Raw genomic sequence first — 19,039 nt, 5'->3', positions numbered from 1 at the left:
AAAAATGAAAAAGTGCCTCTGCGCTTAATAATCCCAATCAATGATTTTTTTTAACCTGGTTCTGGACTTTTTTTCATCGCTGACAGTTAAATCAAATATTATTTTTCACTATCTAAAAATCATAATCACTAGTTTGTTTTTCATTTCTTCATTCAATATACTATCTGTTAAAATTAGCTTTCTACACACTTTCTCAGCAAAAAATACAATTGATCTTCCGGTTTGCTTTGCATTATATGTGAATAGAAAAGTGTCTCATTCCACAGACACTAGGGATTCTGAAATGAAAGTTTATGCTAACGGCAGGAGTTAGAGCAGTATTATGTGAGAATCAGTCATTTCTTGCTACTGGTCTCCCCCTACAGTCGACATAATTCGCAATTTAAGATCCTGTTGAAGGACACATGCTTTATACATGCATTTCTGGACACGCTCAGAGATACGGAGCTGGCATTGACAGTTAAAGAAGCATGTGGGCTGAGGCAGTAGATTTAATATTACCAGATTTTACACAAGTATAAAATATGACCAGTTACGCAGCGGCACACAGTTTTGGTGAGTGTCGTCCTTCCCACTTCACCAAAGTTACACAGTGTAGTTAGTAGCATGCCGGGCCCAGAGTAGCAACGATAAACACACTGTTCTTACAATTACAGGCCAGTAAAACATCACCATGACGCTAAAGCTGTTGTGTCAGGGTAAATATGCTACATAATGTGGCTTAAATGAACAAAAATAAATAAATAAAAACTGATCATTATGAACTTGTGATTTGAAAGCTTACTGTTAAGCAATGATACTGATTGACACAGCTTATATACTTTTATAGAAATAGACTAACTATAGAAAATATTTGTTTGGGCTGGGCTGTGGAGTTGCAGAATTGCATTCTTTTGAATGATCGCGCTCCATAAAGTATTTCTGGTATGAATTGAAGTAGACTGTAGACGGCACCTACACCTTTCATAGGCTGTTATTGCAGCCATGAGGTGCCAAACACCTTATTAATTCCATTGATTATCATCAAAAGAAACTACACAAATCTACTGTTAAATATACAAGGTGCCCTTTTTATGTTGTTCTCTCTGACTGTGGTCCCTGTGAAATGTAAGAAATGTAGTCAGATTGTTGTTTTGGGTCTAGTCATTGTTTGTTCAGGAAATGTGTTTTTGGAACAGAAGCAGTTGCAGGTGTGAGATGAGCAGTGTTTCACCCCCTGTCTCTCAGAATGAGCAGGCTTCTTTAATGGAAAATTTGTCTATCAGTTCCAACTCCTGTTGAGTCACAGCATCTGGTGACAAACTCTGGTTCACCACATGCGTAAGCACTCTGAGGAGAGCGGGGCATGAGCCAGAGTGTGAATGTACCAGTGCATTTGTATGGCCCACATACAGTCAGGATTACGTTTACATGGGGTCCTGGGGTAAGACATATGGATTTGCATAAGTTGAGTCTGCCAATTGTTCTTTACAGTGTGATCCAATCTCATGATGGCTGGACCAGCAGAAATGCTCCAGAGTGACTTGGAATAGCCTGGCTTTCATTGACTTGGATAGGCCTAGGCTTCCATTGACAGTTAAGAAGGTTGTTTGGTTTGGTTTTACATAATTGATAAGTGATATGAGCATGTTTAAGGTAAATGATCAGTTTCATAGGACATATAACCCGTTAGAAACCTGTATCCATCCTGTAGTGATTTTATTGGCTACAAGTAATTGATCACATTTTGTCACAGACCTTCTCCTAATAAACCAGTCCGATCTAGTACTTGTGTCAAACCACTTAAACTATCAGAAGTCTGCTCTGTCCATAAATCCCACTTCAAACCGTTGTTTATCTTCACTCTGTTGTCAGTTGGTCAGTAGTCTATTTGCAGTCTTTGTAAATTGGCCTGAAGAAGACCTGCTGTGTGCAGGAGGCTGTGACCTTGCCTTAGGCTCCCCTTTACTTGCCCTGCTGTGATGAGAGAGTTGCTTGTGTGTTGTTGACTGTACCTTGTTTTTTTGTCAAATTGATTCATGTTATACCTCTTCTTAGATTCCTCTAATTATTCAGCTCAATTAATTATTCACTTATCTCTGTGGTCAGTCACTGTTGTCCCCTGTCAGGCTATATTTGTTGTTGTTGTTGTTTTTGTTGTTTGTTGTTCCTTGTTCTTCCTGAAAAACTGGCCATTCCCAAAGGTCTGTTATTCATTGTCTCACAGTCTGTTCATCGTTTCTAAACTATGTTGCCTGGCCTGGCCATAGTTCAAGTTCAAAGTTTATTTTGTCACTTAGTTATACACAATACAACTAGCGGTGAAATGCTTTGAATGCTCTGTCGCTGACATAAAACAGCAGGGTAGAATATATAAAATAAGAGAAGCAAAGAAGAAACAGATTTGTCAAATAAAATATCCCATATTAAGTAAAATATAAAATATATATACAGAGATATAAGATAATACAAATATATAAGAATAGAAATAGCAGTGTATATACACTAAATCTCCACAAAAGGAAATGCAGGAATGCAGTGTTGAAGGTAGTGGTTTCTTGTTTTTTGACAAATAAATTCACGATATACCTCTTCTTAGATTAATGTCAACTCCCACATTTACATTTAAAAGTGCTAAAAGTGATAACTGGGCCCAGCTAAAATGAAGGCTTCAAATGTAGCACTAGATGAGTTTTGTTCTTGTGAGGTAATTCAAGCACCTTTAAAATAACCTCCCACTTCCAAAGTCTGATTTCACAGGTTGATATATTTATATATAATAATATTTAATATATATATATTTTTTGGAGTTAGTAATGCCTGAGAAAGTTTTGTTGGTGTACACTGAACAGTAAGCAAACATTCATTCAAAGGTTCAATTGAATTACAAAGCCTTCAGTTTGTCTCCATTTGAAAACCTTGTCCAAATGTAAACACTTTACAAACCCATCAGCTAACCGGTCCAGAAGTGTCTTAACACACTAGTTGACTACTTCAATATTTCTAAATGAGTATATGACACCTAGTAGTTTTCAGCACATAAAACATTAGTAATATTACCTGAAACTTCCCAATAATCAAATGATTTCCCTGTGTTTCTTCTAATATCCTTATTAAAAAGAGAGGAAGGGTCACACAGCTCTCTGATCCACACTTCATTGATTTCTCATTAATTTTTGGCAAATTTGATGAAATGTGGCTAATTTAAACCCAGTGTTCGCTAAGGTGAACAAAAAAGACATGGCACATTACGCTATGTCTCTGCCATCAGGTAAAATGGAACAGTGTGCCTTTATTCTACTTGTTCAGTATGTTGCAATTCTTTTCTTCATGTATCCCAGCTTAGAAAGCCTGCATCAGATCACAGGGTCAACCATGCTACAGCACCCCTGGAACAGAGAGTTTTAAGGGCCCAGTGGCAGCTTCGTGGACCTGGGTATCGAACCCATGACCCTGTGAACAATAACGCAGCACTCTTACCACCTCTGTAATAAGCATTGTTTAGCAGCTGTGGCCAAAAAGATAGAGTTTGGGGCTTGGGAGTGGTAGGTTGATGGTTTTACCCCTTGGACCAGTAGGAAGTGCAGTGCAGCTGTGATTGTTCTCCTCCCTCAACAATCACAGCTGAGGTGCCCATAAGCAACTGGGGGGTATAGGTGCCTTGCTCAACAGGGGGTAAAGTGGCTGCTCATTGCTCTGGGTGTGTTCTCTCGCTTCTCATGATTTACTGTTGTGCGAGTTTGTGTTTTCGACTAATGGGTCAAATGGGGAGCTTAAATTCTGTCGTATTGCTGTACAATGACGACAAAGGGTGTTTCTAACTGTCTAATAATAGACGGTCAGTGTCTGTTTTAGGTTTTCTTAGCAGTTTTATCCAATATTATTTTATCCTTTTCTAGGTTTGTTTCTGCTGGTGTTGTTCACTTGACTGAGACAGTTTTTCCTCTTTCTACAGTGGACCAGATCTATCACTTGGCTTCCCCTGCATCCCCACCCAATTACATGTACAATCCCATCAAGACCCTGAAAACCAACACCATTGGCACACTTAATATGCTTGGTAAGTACCTAAATATAATTTACTTCAGCACGCACAGGTTAAGCACAGGAAAGCATGTGGAAGGCATGGAGGGCAACACAAGATCATCCCTTTGCTACAAGGTACCTTTATTTGAATGTACCATACTTTTTTTTTTTTTTTTTTTTCATTTCTGACTGTTAACATTTCTATGGAGTATTTGCTGGTGACTGTAAGGAATGCAGACTTTCATTAGGTAGGCTTTCAGTATACTTGTGAATTTTGACCAAAGAAAAAAAGGAGTAAATTAAATCTTCAGCTTATTCTTCTTGTTCAGCCTTGCTCTGTCGCAAGTCATCGTTTTGGCATTATCAAATTATTCATACAAGGACACACTCCGTTCCCTCCACATCTATCTTATCCAGATGCAAGCAAAGCTACTGGCAGCAACACAAGGATAATTACGAACAAGTGACTGAGCCTAGACACTGCGGTCTCCACGGCAACCTAGCTGGTCACTAGCGCACGTCACTGTGGCAGACTGCCATGAATTTCTGCCAAGAAACTCATGAATAGCAGCTCTACCGTCCGTTGATATTGTATGGCAATGGTGGGAGAAGAGAAGCTGATCAGACAGTGAATATTGCTTCTCTCATTGTTTAAGAATTTTTAACCTAATATTTAAGATTATGCTCTAATGTGCTTTTCTTTTTTGTAGGCAATGTAAACTAATAACTGTGCTTTCTGTTTCTGAGTATATTAATTTGATTATTTGAAAATTAATAAATAAATAAATATATGTATTAGAATTGTTGTTGCTTTTATTTATTTTTAATGTTTTTTTTTTCCTCTATTCTTCAGCTTCTTCAGCTCTTTATTACCTTTAGTACTTTTTACTTTTTTAATGTATCCTCTACTCTATTTATTGTTTAGTATAATTTTACTTTAGTTTAATACTGTAAATAATCTGTGTTCTGTGTTTTTGTTACTTGTCATACGTGTTGCTCTCACTAAGACAAATTCCTTGTATGTGTAACATACTTGGTGAAATAAAGAGATTCTGATTCTGATTCTGATTCTGATATGACCCTGAAAGAGCTGAAAAAAACAGAGGAGTTGGCTTGGCAAATGCTGTCTGCTGCACTTAAAGGTTGTGCTTAAATGTCCAAATAACATAACACCTTACAATTCGAGTTGCAATCCAAGGTTTTAAAGCCTAAAAGTACAAAGCATTGTCACTTGAAACTGTTCTAATCCTATAACTCTCAACCGTACCTTACCTGTAGCACAGAGTCTGATTTTCTATGTGACCATTTAGGGCCCTTCAGAATGGTGGTGACTGGTATTGGTCATCAGCATGTGTGTAATAAGCACCCAGGGCCAATTCTAACAGAATTTCTTAAGTGCTGTTTAGCACTATATTCTAAATATTGCCATAGAAACTCTGTGTAACCTTTTTCAAAGCTGTGTTTGTATTCATGTTTCTGGTTTTTGAAGGTAGATGAACACATTGACATACATGTTTATTATTGTTTTGCAGTGTGAGCTGCTGTGGCAGTGAACAGAGATGGCGTTTGTTTTTTAATTAAAGCCTGAAAGCTGCCGAAAGAGCCTGGTGCCTTCTCGACTGATCATGACCTTTTATTTACTAACCTCTCCTTCTTTACTAATTCTGCCTGCTGATCATTTGTACATTTATAGGCAGCTCTATAAACCTTTGGACCGTGACATATTTTGCAGTTTTTGTCTCTAGGTTACTTCAGCGAATTTGAAATGTAGACTTTCAAGAGTTTACTTTCAAATGTGGACCTTTGTTTCAAGAGGTTTAACAGAAATATTATATGGACCATAAATGAATTACAGCCATTTTTACAGTCCCTCGTAGTGCTTCATACCAAACACATTGATGTGGTGTACAGAAAAAAAAAATGATGAAAATTGAGACTATGGACCTGCCTCTATAACTTGGTCTCGCTTGTCCTCCATGGCAGCGATTATCAAGGCAGGTTTAATGTTGAGCCGTGAATGTAGAGCTGATGTTTCTTTTGTCCCTCTTCCTCTGTAGGTCTGGCCAAGCGAGTGGGTGCGCGGCTGCTTCTGGCGTCCACTTCGGAGGTTTATGGCGGTATGTTCATATCCACAAACTTAGAATCAGTTGGGGAAATATGAGGTGGACAGATTTCCTCATCTCTAGTACTCTAATCAGTAACACTCATTATTGTATCAATATGCTGATAACCTGAATTCAGACAAACATTTCATCTGATGACCACCACTCCACCTCATCTCTAACTCCAAAACTCACACCTAGCTCAAACTAGATTTGTACAATATTGGACGGAAACTGCCATTGCGCCACATGACATTGCACATTCTGTGATGTTACTGTTGCGCATTCGATGACTGTGCAGGAACAATGAATTGTGCAGCCCTATTCCTAACTCAGCCTGAAAATACTGGATGGAGTACCGTCATTGTAGAGAACACAGTTATCTGCTCCACAGCTCAATGCTGGGTGGCTTTATACCATGTCATGGTGGCAATAGGTTCATGTTTATCTGCTCCAGAGAGTCCCTTTCAATCTGGAGTACTTGTCTGCAGGGACTATACAAGCTTTATTTGTGTGCATTTGCACATCATTGCCAGCAGTGGGTGCACTGTAAACTAGCTGAATGCATTGTTCAGAAGGGATGTCCACAAACATTTGGACATGTAGTGTATAACACTCCAGGTATTAGGGTGGTTTGTGCAGATCTTTAGAACCATATGTTAAATTTTTTTCCATTTATTTGATGATTCAGTGGCATGACGTTTACATTATTAGTGCTAAAATAGTGCCTTATAACCTGTCTGTTGATTGGTGTGATTTTGAGAATAGAACACAGGTTTGTTAGATTTCTGTCTGATTACGACTAACAGAAGGAAATAATATTCTTTATTTAAGTATGAAGCACTGCTCTTTCAGAACTACCTGAAGAACTCAAATCAAATGGCAGGGAGGACAAACGTAATTAACTAAGACTTATTATTAAGAATCTATCCATACCTAATTACTACAAATCTATCTTGTTTTGTCTGACCACTGTATTGAGTTACCAAGCAGTGGTCTCCAGAGAAATTGCACAGAGCTGTGAAAAACAGTTTTCCCCCGTCTGATTTCCAGAATTTGTTCACATTGCAAACACTAACCCAAGCGCTGATAATGCAAAGAAGGAAACGAAATGCACGAAAGCACAACAGTGTGATTTATAGAAATTTTATGTATTTATTAAGAAAAGTCGTTATTCAACAGACAATTCTACTTTCGCCTGTGTGAGGAAAGTAGTTGTCCCTACTTTTCAATAGCTGGTTACAGAACCTCAGCAGCAATAACTACAACCAAAGAATTGTGTGGGTATTTTAATAATGTAGTTGTTGGTCAGCACTGTGAAGATATTGGTAAATATCGTTGTAGAGGCTTATTTTCAGCCGAATGCCCAATATAAATGGGCTGCACTAATAAATGCAACATCCCCTCCTAGAATTATTAAAGACTTATTTAAATTAATATGTCAAATGAGATTCTGCTATAATCTGATAATATCAGGGTTTGTGTATCTAAAGTGATGGTTGTGTGTCAGCAATAAGCCCTTTTGTGCCTGGTTGTTCTCGTACATCTTTGAGGTTCAGCAGCCTGTTGCATGAGGCTTTGATTTAAAGCAAAAAGACAAGTGTTGCAAGACCCCCGGGCCTGGGAGACAGGTTTAATGTCCATCTCTCTTGGACAATCTTTCACTACTCTGTTTGACGCCTCCTAATGAGATGTGTGCACACGCATGCACTCTTATATTACACACGCTGTTTCTGTTCCACTACCTCAGACTTTTCTCACTGTCTTGCTGGGTCAAGGTTGCAGTGCATTGTCCTGCTGTGAAGACTCAGCAGGATGTGTTAAAGTGAGATTTCCGCAAGTAGGGTTCGTGTACCACATTTACATGTGGACTCATGTATGTGCATGGTGTTGTCAAATGTGGGCGCATGTGTTAGTAGAACGACATAATTGGGCAGCTTGTCAAGTCAGATTAGCGTTAAGATGGTTATTTTCTGTGTTTTTCTCTATGCATCCAGACCCCGAGGTGCATCCTCAGAATGAAGACTACTGGGGCCACGTGAACCCGATTGGACCTAGAGCTTGCTACGATGAAGGGAAGCGTGTTGCGGAGACCATGTGTTACGCCTACATGAAGCAAGTAAGTCTGAAAGTACGATGTAACTAATTTGCACCTCGACGGTCTGATGCGGTGATTTATTGTACCAGTACATGCAGTGAAGAGCTCTAGGGTAACATAATTGGACTGGAGATTAAGTAATCGTGTAGGCTTTCTTCCTACAAGGTCAGGTTTTCTATATAATTAATGAAGCAAAATAAAAATAGATTATCAAGCTTCAGTAGCCATTCTTTATCATTCTATTTGAGCAAAAAATCCAGCCAACAAATGAAGTATGGCAAAGAAACAAGTCTCCATTTCTCTTGTCTGTACATAAGAGTTACATAAAAACCAAATATACTTTATTGGGAACACAGGGTAGTACCCCCCCCCCACACACACACTTTCAAAACGGCTGTTATTCGTGTTATTCATGGATTCCACAAGATATTGTAAGCATTTCCTTTGAGGTTCTGATCAATGCTCTTGTAAGTTTGTCCTGGCATTCCTGCAGATGCTTCCAAATATCCTGTTCTGCCACTTCCCAAATGTGTCCCAGTGACTGGGAAAGCCACTGGAAAACACTGAACTTGTTGTCCTGTTCATGAAACCACTTTGAGATGACTTTTGCTTTGTGGCAGGGTGCATTACCCTACTAGGTGTGACCATTAGAAGATGGATAAACCGAGAGCACCCATACTCACCAATATGGCTGATTTTGGTATTTTTACGGCCCTGTTTTGATGAGTCTATGCCCTCTACAGTCGCAGCTTTCTTGACTGATAAAAGTGGTCTTCTGCTGTTGTAGCTCATCTGTCTTAAAGTTTGACATGTTGTGCATTTTGAGATGCTTTTCTGCACATCACAATTGTACAGAGTAGTAATCTAAGTTACTGCAGCCTTTGTCAGATCAAACCAGCCAGCCTGGCATTTGCATTCACAGAACTGTTGCTCCCAGTTTTTCATTAATTACACCATTCTGAGTAAACTCTATAGACTGCTGTACATGAAAACCCAAAATATCAACAGCTGTAGAAGTACATAAACCTGCCAGTCTGGTGCAATCAATCATGACACTCTTAAAATCATTACGATCACATTACTTCTCCATTCTGATGGTTGATCTGCCAAATTGGCTGATTAGATGAGTGCATTAATGAGTTGGTTTACCTAATAATGTGGATGGTGTGAGTTTAAAGTTTATATATAGATTTAGTCGGTCAGCTGGCGAGTTAATTTCCAGTCTTTATCTAACATAAAGTCTTTCTTGAATTCCCAGCCTAAGTGATTGGCAGCAGCCTTTGGTGAATCTGATTAAATCTGTGTTCGTCATCCCACGATAAGTCTCTCCGATTTCATCTCTTTATCTCCTTCACTAAAACCCAAGCCATACTTTCACTGTGTAATGTCATCATGAGCATATTCTTCTTCCTGTGCTTTCATATTTACATGGCATTGTGCCAAATGTCTATCACTGAGACAGTTTGGTTTTGACTGTAATCCAATGCATCTGCCTTTTTCCTTTTAACTTGCAATGTAATGACATTTTCAGAAAGATCAGCAGGGGTCCAAAGACAGATAGGAGATGATATTAGGTCTGTCTGTTCTCTGTCTGTCCTTTTCAGAACAGAGGAGTAATTACTGTTGACTTCCTATTGATGATTACTGTTGTGTTTTTTGTATTTGTTTTTTATTGTCTGGGGTTTTACGTCTACTTTTTAAAGGCTGTTAGTTTTTAGTATAATAAGTGAGCATTGTAAGTCCTGGATATAGTAATTCCCGACATAGGAATGAGCTTGCATGATATAGGATTCATAGATTGCTGTGCGTTAGTGTAATGTCAAATGTCAAATTTAAGTAATTAGAATTTTTTTAAACTTTATCTTCTCAATGAATCTGAAACTATTATTTGATGTTTATGAGTTTGAACATTTTATATTCTCTATTTTAAATGGTCTTACTGGTTCTGTCTTACTAAAAAGTGTATAAATATAGTTATTAAAAGTATAATAATAATTATTATTATGATTATTATTATTATTATTTAAATAGTATAAAATAAGTTATTTTGCCATTTGTGGTTTTATAGTTTGATTAGACTATTTTTGAATGTGTGGTAGGTTTTTATTTCCATAAAGTAGAGCAACAAACATATTTATGAAATATATTTTGCTATGTGAATTAATCAACAAATATCAAAAATCTTCTTATACTTTTATACATATTTCCAAAAGACAAAAATTACTCATTTTCACAGATCATAGTTCTACATTTCCCTCAAAAACCTTATTTGTGTAGAAACGGTGAAGGAAAAACAAAGCTTAGACCACGCTGAGCTTCTACCATAGATGCTGTGTGTATTGTTTCCTTCGTGCCTTCCTGAAGCTTTCTGACATTTTGTGCAAATATAAGATGTGCAAATATAATCAAGCAAACTTACTGATAACAGAAATTGCAGACAGCAAATCCTGTTGTTGATGTTCTCGACAAAGACAATTAGTTGTTGCAGTCCTACCATACAACGTTTTGTAGTGTTTGCAGAGTTGTGGGTTTTACTGTCTTTTAGATGCATCAGTTTGAACATGCTCAGTTAACTGTCATCATGATTGGTAGGTTGCTGGATTACAAATATAAACTATACTGACAACTGGTTTAAAGGTTAAACCAGAATGTGTTTATTACATCGCTGGAAATAAAATTAGAGACTGTTTGATGACCTTTGATGAAACTTGGACTTGCTTTTGTGGAAACTTTATTTTGGCTGGCCACCGGTAACAGAGAGGAGCCAGACTTCCATTAGTCTGCGAGGAGCAGAGCTTTAGCTAAGGGGAGAATTGCTTTCCCAGGCAGACATCTGTGTGCCAATAAAGAGGCGTCAGAAATCAATATACAGAATTTCTCTCGCTTTTTCTCTCTCTGCTTTCTCTGTCTGGCATGTTTTATAACATTGCCAGGACAGAGTTAACATCCTCCTGTCAAAACATAGAAGACATCACCTGTTTTTCCCCTGCTGACAGTTAATCAACACTGATGTTCTTCAGAATGGCAGAGGACCTTATTTACATACTGAGCAGCACTATGTAACTAGTCCAAGGGTGATTGTTAAGGAGATTTAACGGAATATAAATGCTGAAGAATGGATATTTGAAGTCTGTGTGAAGACGTGTTATTTAATTAGTCAAACATCGTAATTGGACAGCTTGTCAAATCAGATTAAAGTGGAGAAGATTATTTTGCTGTCTCTTTGTCTATGCATCTAGACCAATTAACTGAACACAATGGCAAGCACAGTACTAGAGGGCAAGTTCTTAATCCACTGAGTTGCTTAGTGTCCACTGGCTACCTGAAATTGGCCCAGTATTTAATGTCTTTATACTGATTATATGAGTAGATTCAAACTAACCTGTTAGCTGAAGAGGCGCACATTTGCATGTGGCTAAAACCCCTGTACGTGGCGAAGGCTTATCTAACTACACACATGTTAACTTATTTCATTAATTTGTGCTTAGTGGAGCTTCATTCGCCAAAATTAGAGTCTTCAAAGCATGGAAAAATATTCCTTCCTGAATGAGTGAAGTCTGATTGGAGTCCGACAGGTTTAAAATTGATAGTTGCTTGATGGCCCTTTTTGTAAAATAATGCAACATGGTGATATGGTGTGAATGAGACCAGTAGTGTTGTCTCCATTATAGTGTTATATATTTGGGTTCCATTGTCTGTTCCTTTATCTGCCAGTTCCTGCAGTATTTCCATGAAAATGTATTTGAAATATCCTAGATTTTTTTTCTTAGCTAATGCTGTGCTCGTATGACCTCCATCCAATTGAGAATTTCCCCACTGTGGGGCTAATAAAGGATTATCTTATCCCCAAAAATGTAACTGGGAACTATTTCTCAGTTATTTATCTAAAGATGTGCATCTGTTTACGAGTAAGACTGTTTACCAGTAACTCTGTGTTCCACCCTGTCTCATCTCACTAGCAAACCAGCAGATCTTTCCTCAGTCTTTCTCGCTTACCTGTTTGCTTTTGGACTCTGTCTGTTTAGCTTTTCTCTGCTTTATCATATCTGCCTTCCACACAGCCAGTTATTCGTTGTATGTCCACCACTCCTGTTAGGTCTCTACTAATATCCAATCTCTGTCTGAAGATACTTGATTTTTTTTATAATTTTGTGTCCTGCCTAAACTACAGTTTGACGATATTTATTTGTAGTAGTTGGTGTATTCCATGTAGAGCTGGGCAATATGACTATTTTATCGTTATCGTGATAAATGTTATCTTGGTTAACAATATGCTTTTATGAGTGTATTGTGGATATTGTCAGTGCTTAAAGAGCACTGATTTATCTGCACGTTTCATTACAAAGTGTAATCAGTCCTATTTAATTGAATGGAGTAAAGCATATTTTGAGTAAAACTCTCAGTACTCACCATGGGTATTGGATAGACATTGTGCATTTTGTCGGTCACGAAATATTGTGATAAATATCATATATTGTAAAACATGTCTTTTAAATATCATATTAGATTTTTTCCATATCGCCCAGCTCTAATTCTGTGTTTCTTCGATGAACACATTGCACAGACATGTAGTGTGAGATGCCCAAGCAAGTGCTTTCCAGCTCCAGCCTGTGGAGAGTGAACCATTTAACCTTTCACATGATCATCCAATTGCTAAAGACACTTATACTGCTTAGACCCACATGCACATCTCCCTAACAACTAGTAAAATGCTTTTAAAAGAAAAACTGTTAAGGGAATGCTGATATTACACGTTCAGAGTCTCCGCCTTAGCAGAGCATTGGTGATGCATATTACTCTGATAACTCTCATCAAGAACTATCTAAATAATAAAGCCTTACCTTCTCAGTGACACAATGGAACTAGTTCCATTGGCAGCCATTCATGCCCACACCTCAACACTACCTCCACCATGCTTGACAAATGAGGTGGTGCTCTTTGGATCATTAGCAGTCCATTTTTCTTACTTGTCTTGTGTTCACGGTTTCTCCGATTGATCTGTTTTTAATGCTTGCTTCATTGGCAGTGACAGCTCCTTGGACTTCCTGTTAAGAGTGAACAGCAGTAGATTATAGTAGAACTGCACATGAAACCTCAGAAATTAACTCTAGATATTTCATCTGCTTACTTCTAGGTGAAATTAAGGATTACACAAAACTGGAATAGCTTATTTCCACGCATCTAAAATGGGGCAACTGTATGTACAAATGATTGATTGTGGTTTCTAAACCCTTCTGGATCTGGATGTAGATATCTTTTGTATTGAAGTTGAAAGTTTGAGCCTATTTTCATTGTTTATTTTAAGCTGTGGTTGACCACTTATATAACAATACATTTGTTGATGTCCAATATTTCTGAACTAACTGTATGTGGAATTTTCTCCACATTTTGTCCTAGTCTACCCCCCTCCTCCCCAATCTTCCGCTCTCTTTCTCACACCCTATCTGTGTCCAACGAATGGCTAAATGTGTTAGAGCAATAGGCCAATAAAAGTGCAGATCTGTCACCCTTTTAATCCCCCAGGTTCCTTAGCCACTAATTAGCAAAATGTGGTCACATACTTCAAGCTCTTTTGCCATCCCCTTGTCCCCTTACATTAGCACCTCATGTCACTTCAGTTCTCTCAGCCCAAGCAAGTGTGAACCATCACCCACACACAGAAACAAACATGTCATACACTCCACAGCTGTAGAGGAGAGAGTCTCTAGTCAAGACCAGAGACTCTCTCCTCTTGAGTCACAGTTTGAAGCTAGCGCACAACTAGTTTGATATGCTAACAAATGGTGCTGCAACAGACCGTTTTATAGCCAGAATATGTCTTATGTTTTTAACAGTTTTTTTCAAAATATTTAATCGTTCGATTTGATAACTAGAAAATGTTCAACGGTTATTTTAAGACCATCAGTAGGTCAATTTTTCAGCTAAACATATTGTGAATTTGATTCTTAAAGGCTGTCTTTATTTAGACGCTCATCCAAAACCTTGCTCATGAGAAAATTGAAAGGCATAATTTCAGGTCAGACTGGTCATAACCAGTCTTTAATATTTTTGGACAAAGATTTAACATGTGTTGGACACTTGATATACTGTCTCTCTGAAACACTTGACTTTTTTGTGGTTTATTAATGCTCTTTTGTACATTCATATCCGTCAGTATTTCTCTTATCTCATACATGTATTCAGCCAGTATGATGAATCCGATACAAACACTACAACATTAACATACAAATCCATCCACAGGGTCAGTGCCACACTTACAATTCAGTCTGGTGCCTCTTGCCCCATCACTCAGGAGACATACACAAGGTCTAATCTTGAACAGACTATCCGTACATACATTACATGTGGCTAATGAGAATGCTGTATGCTTGTGTGAGCAGGCCAAGGCTGTCGTTTTCCTTGTCCTGACAACTCTCTGAACACACTATGCACATTTATTAGAATGATAATGCTAAAGTTAAACTTTACTAAAGAGTATGGAAAGTTCAGCACACAGTTTTTATTTGTTTATTTTACAAAGCTGAATACTGAATGTTTTGCTTGCTCGCTTATTCACTGGGCTTGGTCAGTCAAGGAGAACTTTGTGACCTGAAAGGTAATACCTAAAGTACCTAAAGGTATCCAAAGCCTGTTTCACAGAAAGTGATTTTTTTAATGTAGAGAGCTGCAGTCCTCTTGTTAAAAAAAAAAAAGGCTTACTACTGATGAAAGTCACTGGATTGATAGTTGCAAAGGTGTTCAAGCCAGGCAAAACCTGGTCCAAGAGCTTTTGAAAAGTTGAATCATTGGGCTTTACCATTTTTCAAACTGTGTTTGTGGAAATGATCATCTGGCTTTTAGACTTGCACATTAAAGTAAGTTACACCTTACTTTAGCCAACTGGATTTAGCCATTTGACCTGCAAGCATTATTAACTGCCGTTTCCTGACAATACTTGTACTCTGTGAGGGTGATCTGTGCCAAAAAGTGGCATTATCTGTTTAGATTAGGTATAAAACTATATACAGGGTTGTTGAACGGGATTATATTTACATTTTGTCTTAAAGTTTATTTCAGCCAGCCATATCTACTGAAATTAGCCAGACTGGGTAACTGTTAGCTTGCATGTATCGTTGTATAATGTTGAAGTCTTCAGTTAGAAGTCTCCAATCTGAAGATGGGTTGTCAAAACGTATGGCATTAAATTCTTTACAACTAGGTGGCTTTTTACCTGCAGCAAGAATTAGTATTAGTAGTAGATGCTAGCTGGTAAACACTATTGTTCTGCCCATAGTAAAGCAAAGCGTCTAAGACAAAGAGGTTTTTTTTCTCCAAACAGATATTCTCAGTCATGAACACTGCATTCATTGTCATTGCGTCATTTTACATTTTACATATCACATAATAAATGGGGAATCAATTACTTGAAAAAAAAAACAAACAAACAAAAAAAACACGACAAGACTAGATGGCAAGCATTTATGGTGCAACCCAAAAATGCTTGCCATCTAGTCTTGTCGTGTTTTTTTTGTTTGTTTTTTTTTTTTTTCAAGTAATTGATTCCCCATTTATTCCTTGGCCATTTTGACAGTGTGTATTGAGTCATTGTCTTCCAATAAATGCTGTCATATGAACTGGGTGAGGGCTTACTGTAGAGATTTTATGATTCTGCTGCCAAAGTCCACTGCCAGAAGGACATTGCTGTTTATCTCCGTGATTCAGTGGCCTCTGTGAAACTGGTTGTTCCAAATTTGTTCACCCAGCAGACGCCAGTTACAGACTTGTTGATTGTTGGACTGGATCAGCTTATTAATCACAGTGGTAGTAAAATTTAGAAACTGTTTGTTAAAACAAAACCCTATATTTCTAAACCTGTGGATGCCTTCGACCTGATGGCTCAAATCCTCATTAAGATGCCACCTTGTGAATTTGATTTATGTGGGTTTTTACCATAAAAAATATTGCTTGCAGTTGGCATCAAACAGTGCATGGCTTAATGGCCACACACAACACAGACACATCCTGCTGACTCCTGCAATTACATGGAACTGCGAGGTGTGTTTTTAAACTATGCTAATGAATAGCAAACAATTTCATGCCTTCCAGTATATTTTCTTGAGTAGATTTGTTTTTCTTGCAACATGGAATCAACAACAATATCTGACTGATGGCATTGCTTGTAGACTCTTGTTGTAAATGAAAGAATTTTAGAACGCATGCACTTTGGCATGTTTTTCTACAGTGTAAATACAATAAGGTCAATCAAATGGATTGAAACAATATAAGCCTGCACCATAAATAATTAAAGTGCTTCTTTTCAATCATCTTAATTTGATAGAAAATGGTTAGTTTTATCCCTGTTTCTCAGATAGAAGGTACACATAGCCTGTGCTTATATTGATTGAACTACTTTGTTAATATTGATTGTTTAGTATTGATTGAAGTACTTTTGCCTTTCCGTTTTATGTTGTTCTGTGGTTGATTGCGAGAGTGAGTGCATAAGTGTTTATTATCATTATTATTATTATTAATAATAACAACAATAATAATAATAATTTTAAGATGTTGACCTACTAAGTGGACCATACTTCTTGTCAGCTTGTTGTATTGTTCCAAGGACAGACTTTGATGTGGACCCTGTTTTGGGCAAGTGCATATGTTGCTGTCTGTCATGTCACTTTTTTCTTTTTCTTTTTTTTAAGCTCTGAATTTAGTCCTCATATTTAGTTCTGATTTGTCTGACCAGTTTTGGAATAGTATTATTAAACATTCACCGCTTTGTGTAACAATAAAAATAAAAAGTGTGCAATAAAGTTAAATACAAATGAAGCCATTGCAAGCAGCTTACTCACATACAGCTGGTTTAGTGTTTTATTTCAAAGCACTCAAATTCATAGCTTGAAACATGCTAGTTTTGTGGTTAAATAAAATCAGATTCCATCACAATACAGTCATACGGAGTGCACTTGCAGGCAGATTAAGTCAGTCAAATAAATTCAATTAATGTCAAATGTTTTTGAAGCTGCCACTTAATGTAGCAATAAGGTTTTATTTTCTTTTGTCAGGGGAGGTGGTATATTTTTATATTAATTTTATTTATAATATATACTTTATTAATTGGCACAAAACTTTCATCCATCAATAAATAAATAAAAGTGCCATAGTGTAAAGGTTTTTCATATTAATCCTAAATACTCGTATTCATGTGGTTAATTTACTGTTGTTTTTTTTTTTCGAAAATAAAAAATGATACAGATTTTTTAATTGTTGACTGTTTGGATATTTTAATTCAATTATACTTAATTAATTAAAGATAAATCCATTTGAAATTATTTGTTCTTGCGTTTCCACAACAAAGCTGCACCTAGTCACATCAAAACTGTTGCTTGAAATGACAATAGACTTCGCTGAATGTCTTGCAGTAGCCTCTTATTTGTGGTTAATCTAAATCTGAAATGGAAAAATCCTGATATTCCAAAATACCAGCTGATGATGCAGAATTTTTCCTGCTGGTACAGTGTGCCTAAAGCATGGATGTGTAATTTAGCTTATTCCTGTTCTTCAGGAAGGCGTGGAAGTAAGAGTGGCTAGAATCTTCAATACGTTTGGTTCTCGAATGCATATGAACGATGGTCGAGTGGTCAGTAACTTCATCCTACAAGCTCTACAGGGAGAGCCACTGACGGTGAGGCCAACATACTGTTCCACTTTTCACCAACACACACACTACAACAGTGTCAATATTTTTGGCCAGTGACAGAATATCATATAATTCATATGCATCATATATACACTTAGAGGTTCCAGCGCCTCCTTTTATTCAACTTGTGTATTCTGCAGGTTTCAGTGTTAACTTACTGATGTTACTGGTATTTTCCGCACTAGGGATGTGTTTGGCCTGTAAATGATACTTTAGACTCGATGTACCCCAGACATAAACAAATTCATGGCCATGCAGCAGCTGGAAATAACTCAAATGTTTTATCAGGAGAGCCATTAATGGAACTTGTGAACTGTTTAAAAGCTGTTACAGGCTAAATTACAAATTGCTCCCAATGCAGTGTATTACATAATTCACTAAATTATGTTTTTTACAGATGTGGGTTTTTTCTGTCTTGTATATAACATATATTAAGATTCAAGATTCAGAGCAGTGTACAGTGCACAGGCAGCTGCTCTAGTTCAACTTTAAATGTTTGAATGGTTCAATTAAAACAACAGAACTAAACAATATCAGTTTATCAAGACACGCTATGTATACAAACCCCTTTGCCGTCTTTTTTTCCCCAGAGGAATCCTACAGGCAGTTGGCAGAATGCATAAGTAGAATCTGAGTGCTTTTCTGTGTCATTTTAATGTATATTGCTTTTTCCACTTTTCTCCAGGTTTATGGATCGGGATCTCAAACACGAGCGTTTCAGTATGTCAGGTAAGCCTGGCCACACTTCAGGCTGATCATTCATCAAAAATACATTCAGTGAGGCTTGACATGCGCCGACATACTGGCCATTGTTCATTACAGTGCCTATAGTGCTTCTGGTAAAATCTGATTATTAGATAAAGAACATAAGAAAATCTCACTGGCACTTTTGTTATTGATTAGTTTCATGTTTGGTGTACAATCAGATTCACATCAGGTCGAAGTGCACATATATTATTAAATCATTATCAATAAATTCACTGATAAAATTAAAGTAGGAAATATCAAGAGCAATATGAATTGCACACATAGAATGTGTGAATTTGTAAATGTGAGAAATCTTAATTAGCTCATTAGTCCTTCAGGTTATTATGTAAAAATAGTAGGGAAGTCCTACTAATTCAGTTTCCCCCAGTCCAATTCAAGGCAATTCTG

General features: G+C 37.3%; 1 protein-coding gene across 1 annotated transcript in view; it reads left to right on the top strand.

The window, feature by feature from the left end:
* The window catches only part of uxs1 (UDP-glucuronate decarboxylase 1), a 46,943-nt gene that overhangs the window by 18,958 nt on the left and 8,946 nt on the right, over positions 1-19,039 (top strand). Inside the window, exons 7-11 of the mRNA XM_072686085.1 lie at positions 3,935-4,039; positions 6,063-6,122; positions 8,105-8,226; positions 17,750-17,869; positions 18,570-18,613. Of these exons, the coding sequence (XP_072542186.1) occupies positions 3,935-4,039; positions 6,063-6,122; positions 8,105-8,226; positions 17,750-17,869; positions 18,570-18,613 (451 nt within the window). The remainder of the gene's footprint in view (positions 1-3,934; positions 4,040-6,062; positions 6,123-8,104; positions 8,227-17,749; positions 17,870-18,569; positions 18,614-19,039) is intronic.

Source organism: Salminus brasiliensis, chromosome 8 (genome assembly GCF_030463535.1).
Source record: "Salminus brasiliensis chromosome 8, fSalBra1.hap2, whole genome shotgun sequence".
Classification (NCBI taxonomy): Eukaryota; Metazoa; Chordata; class Actinopteri; order Characiformes; family Bryconidae; genus Salminus; species Salminus brasiliensis.
This window is presented reverse-complemented; position numbering and strand designations above follow the sequence as displayed.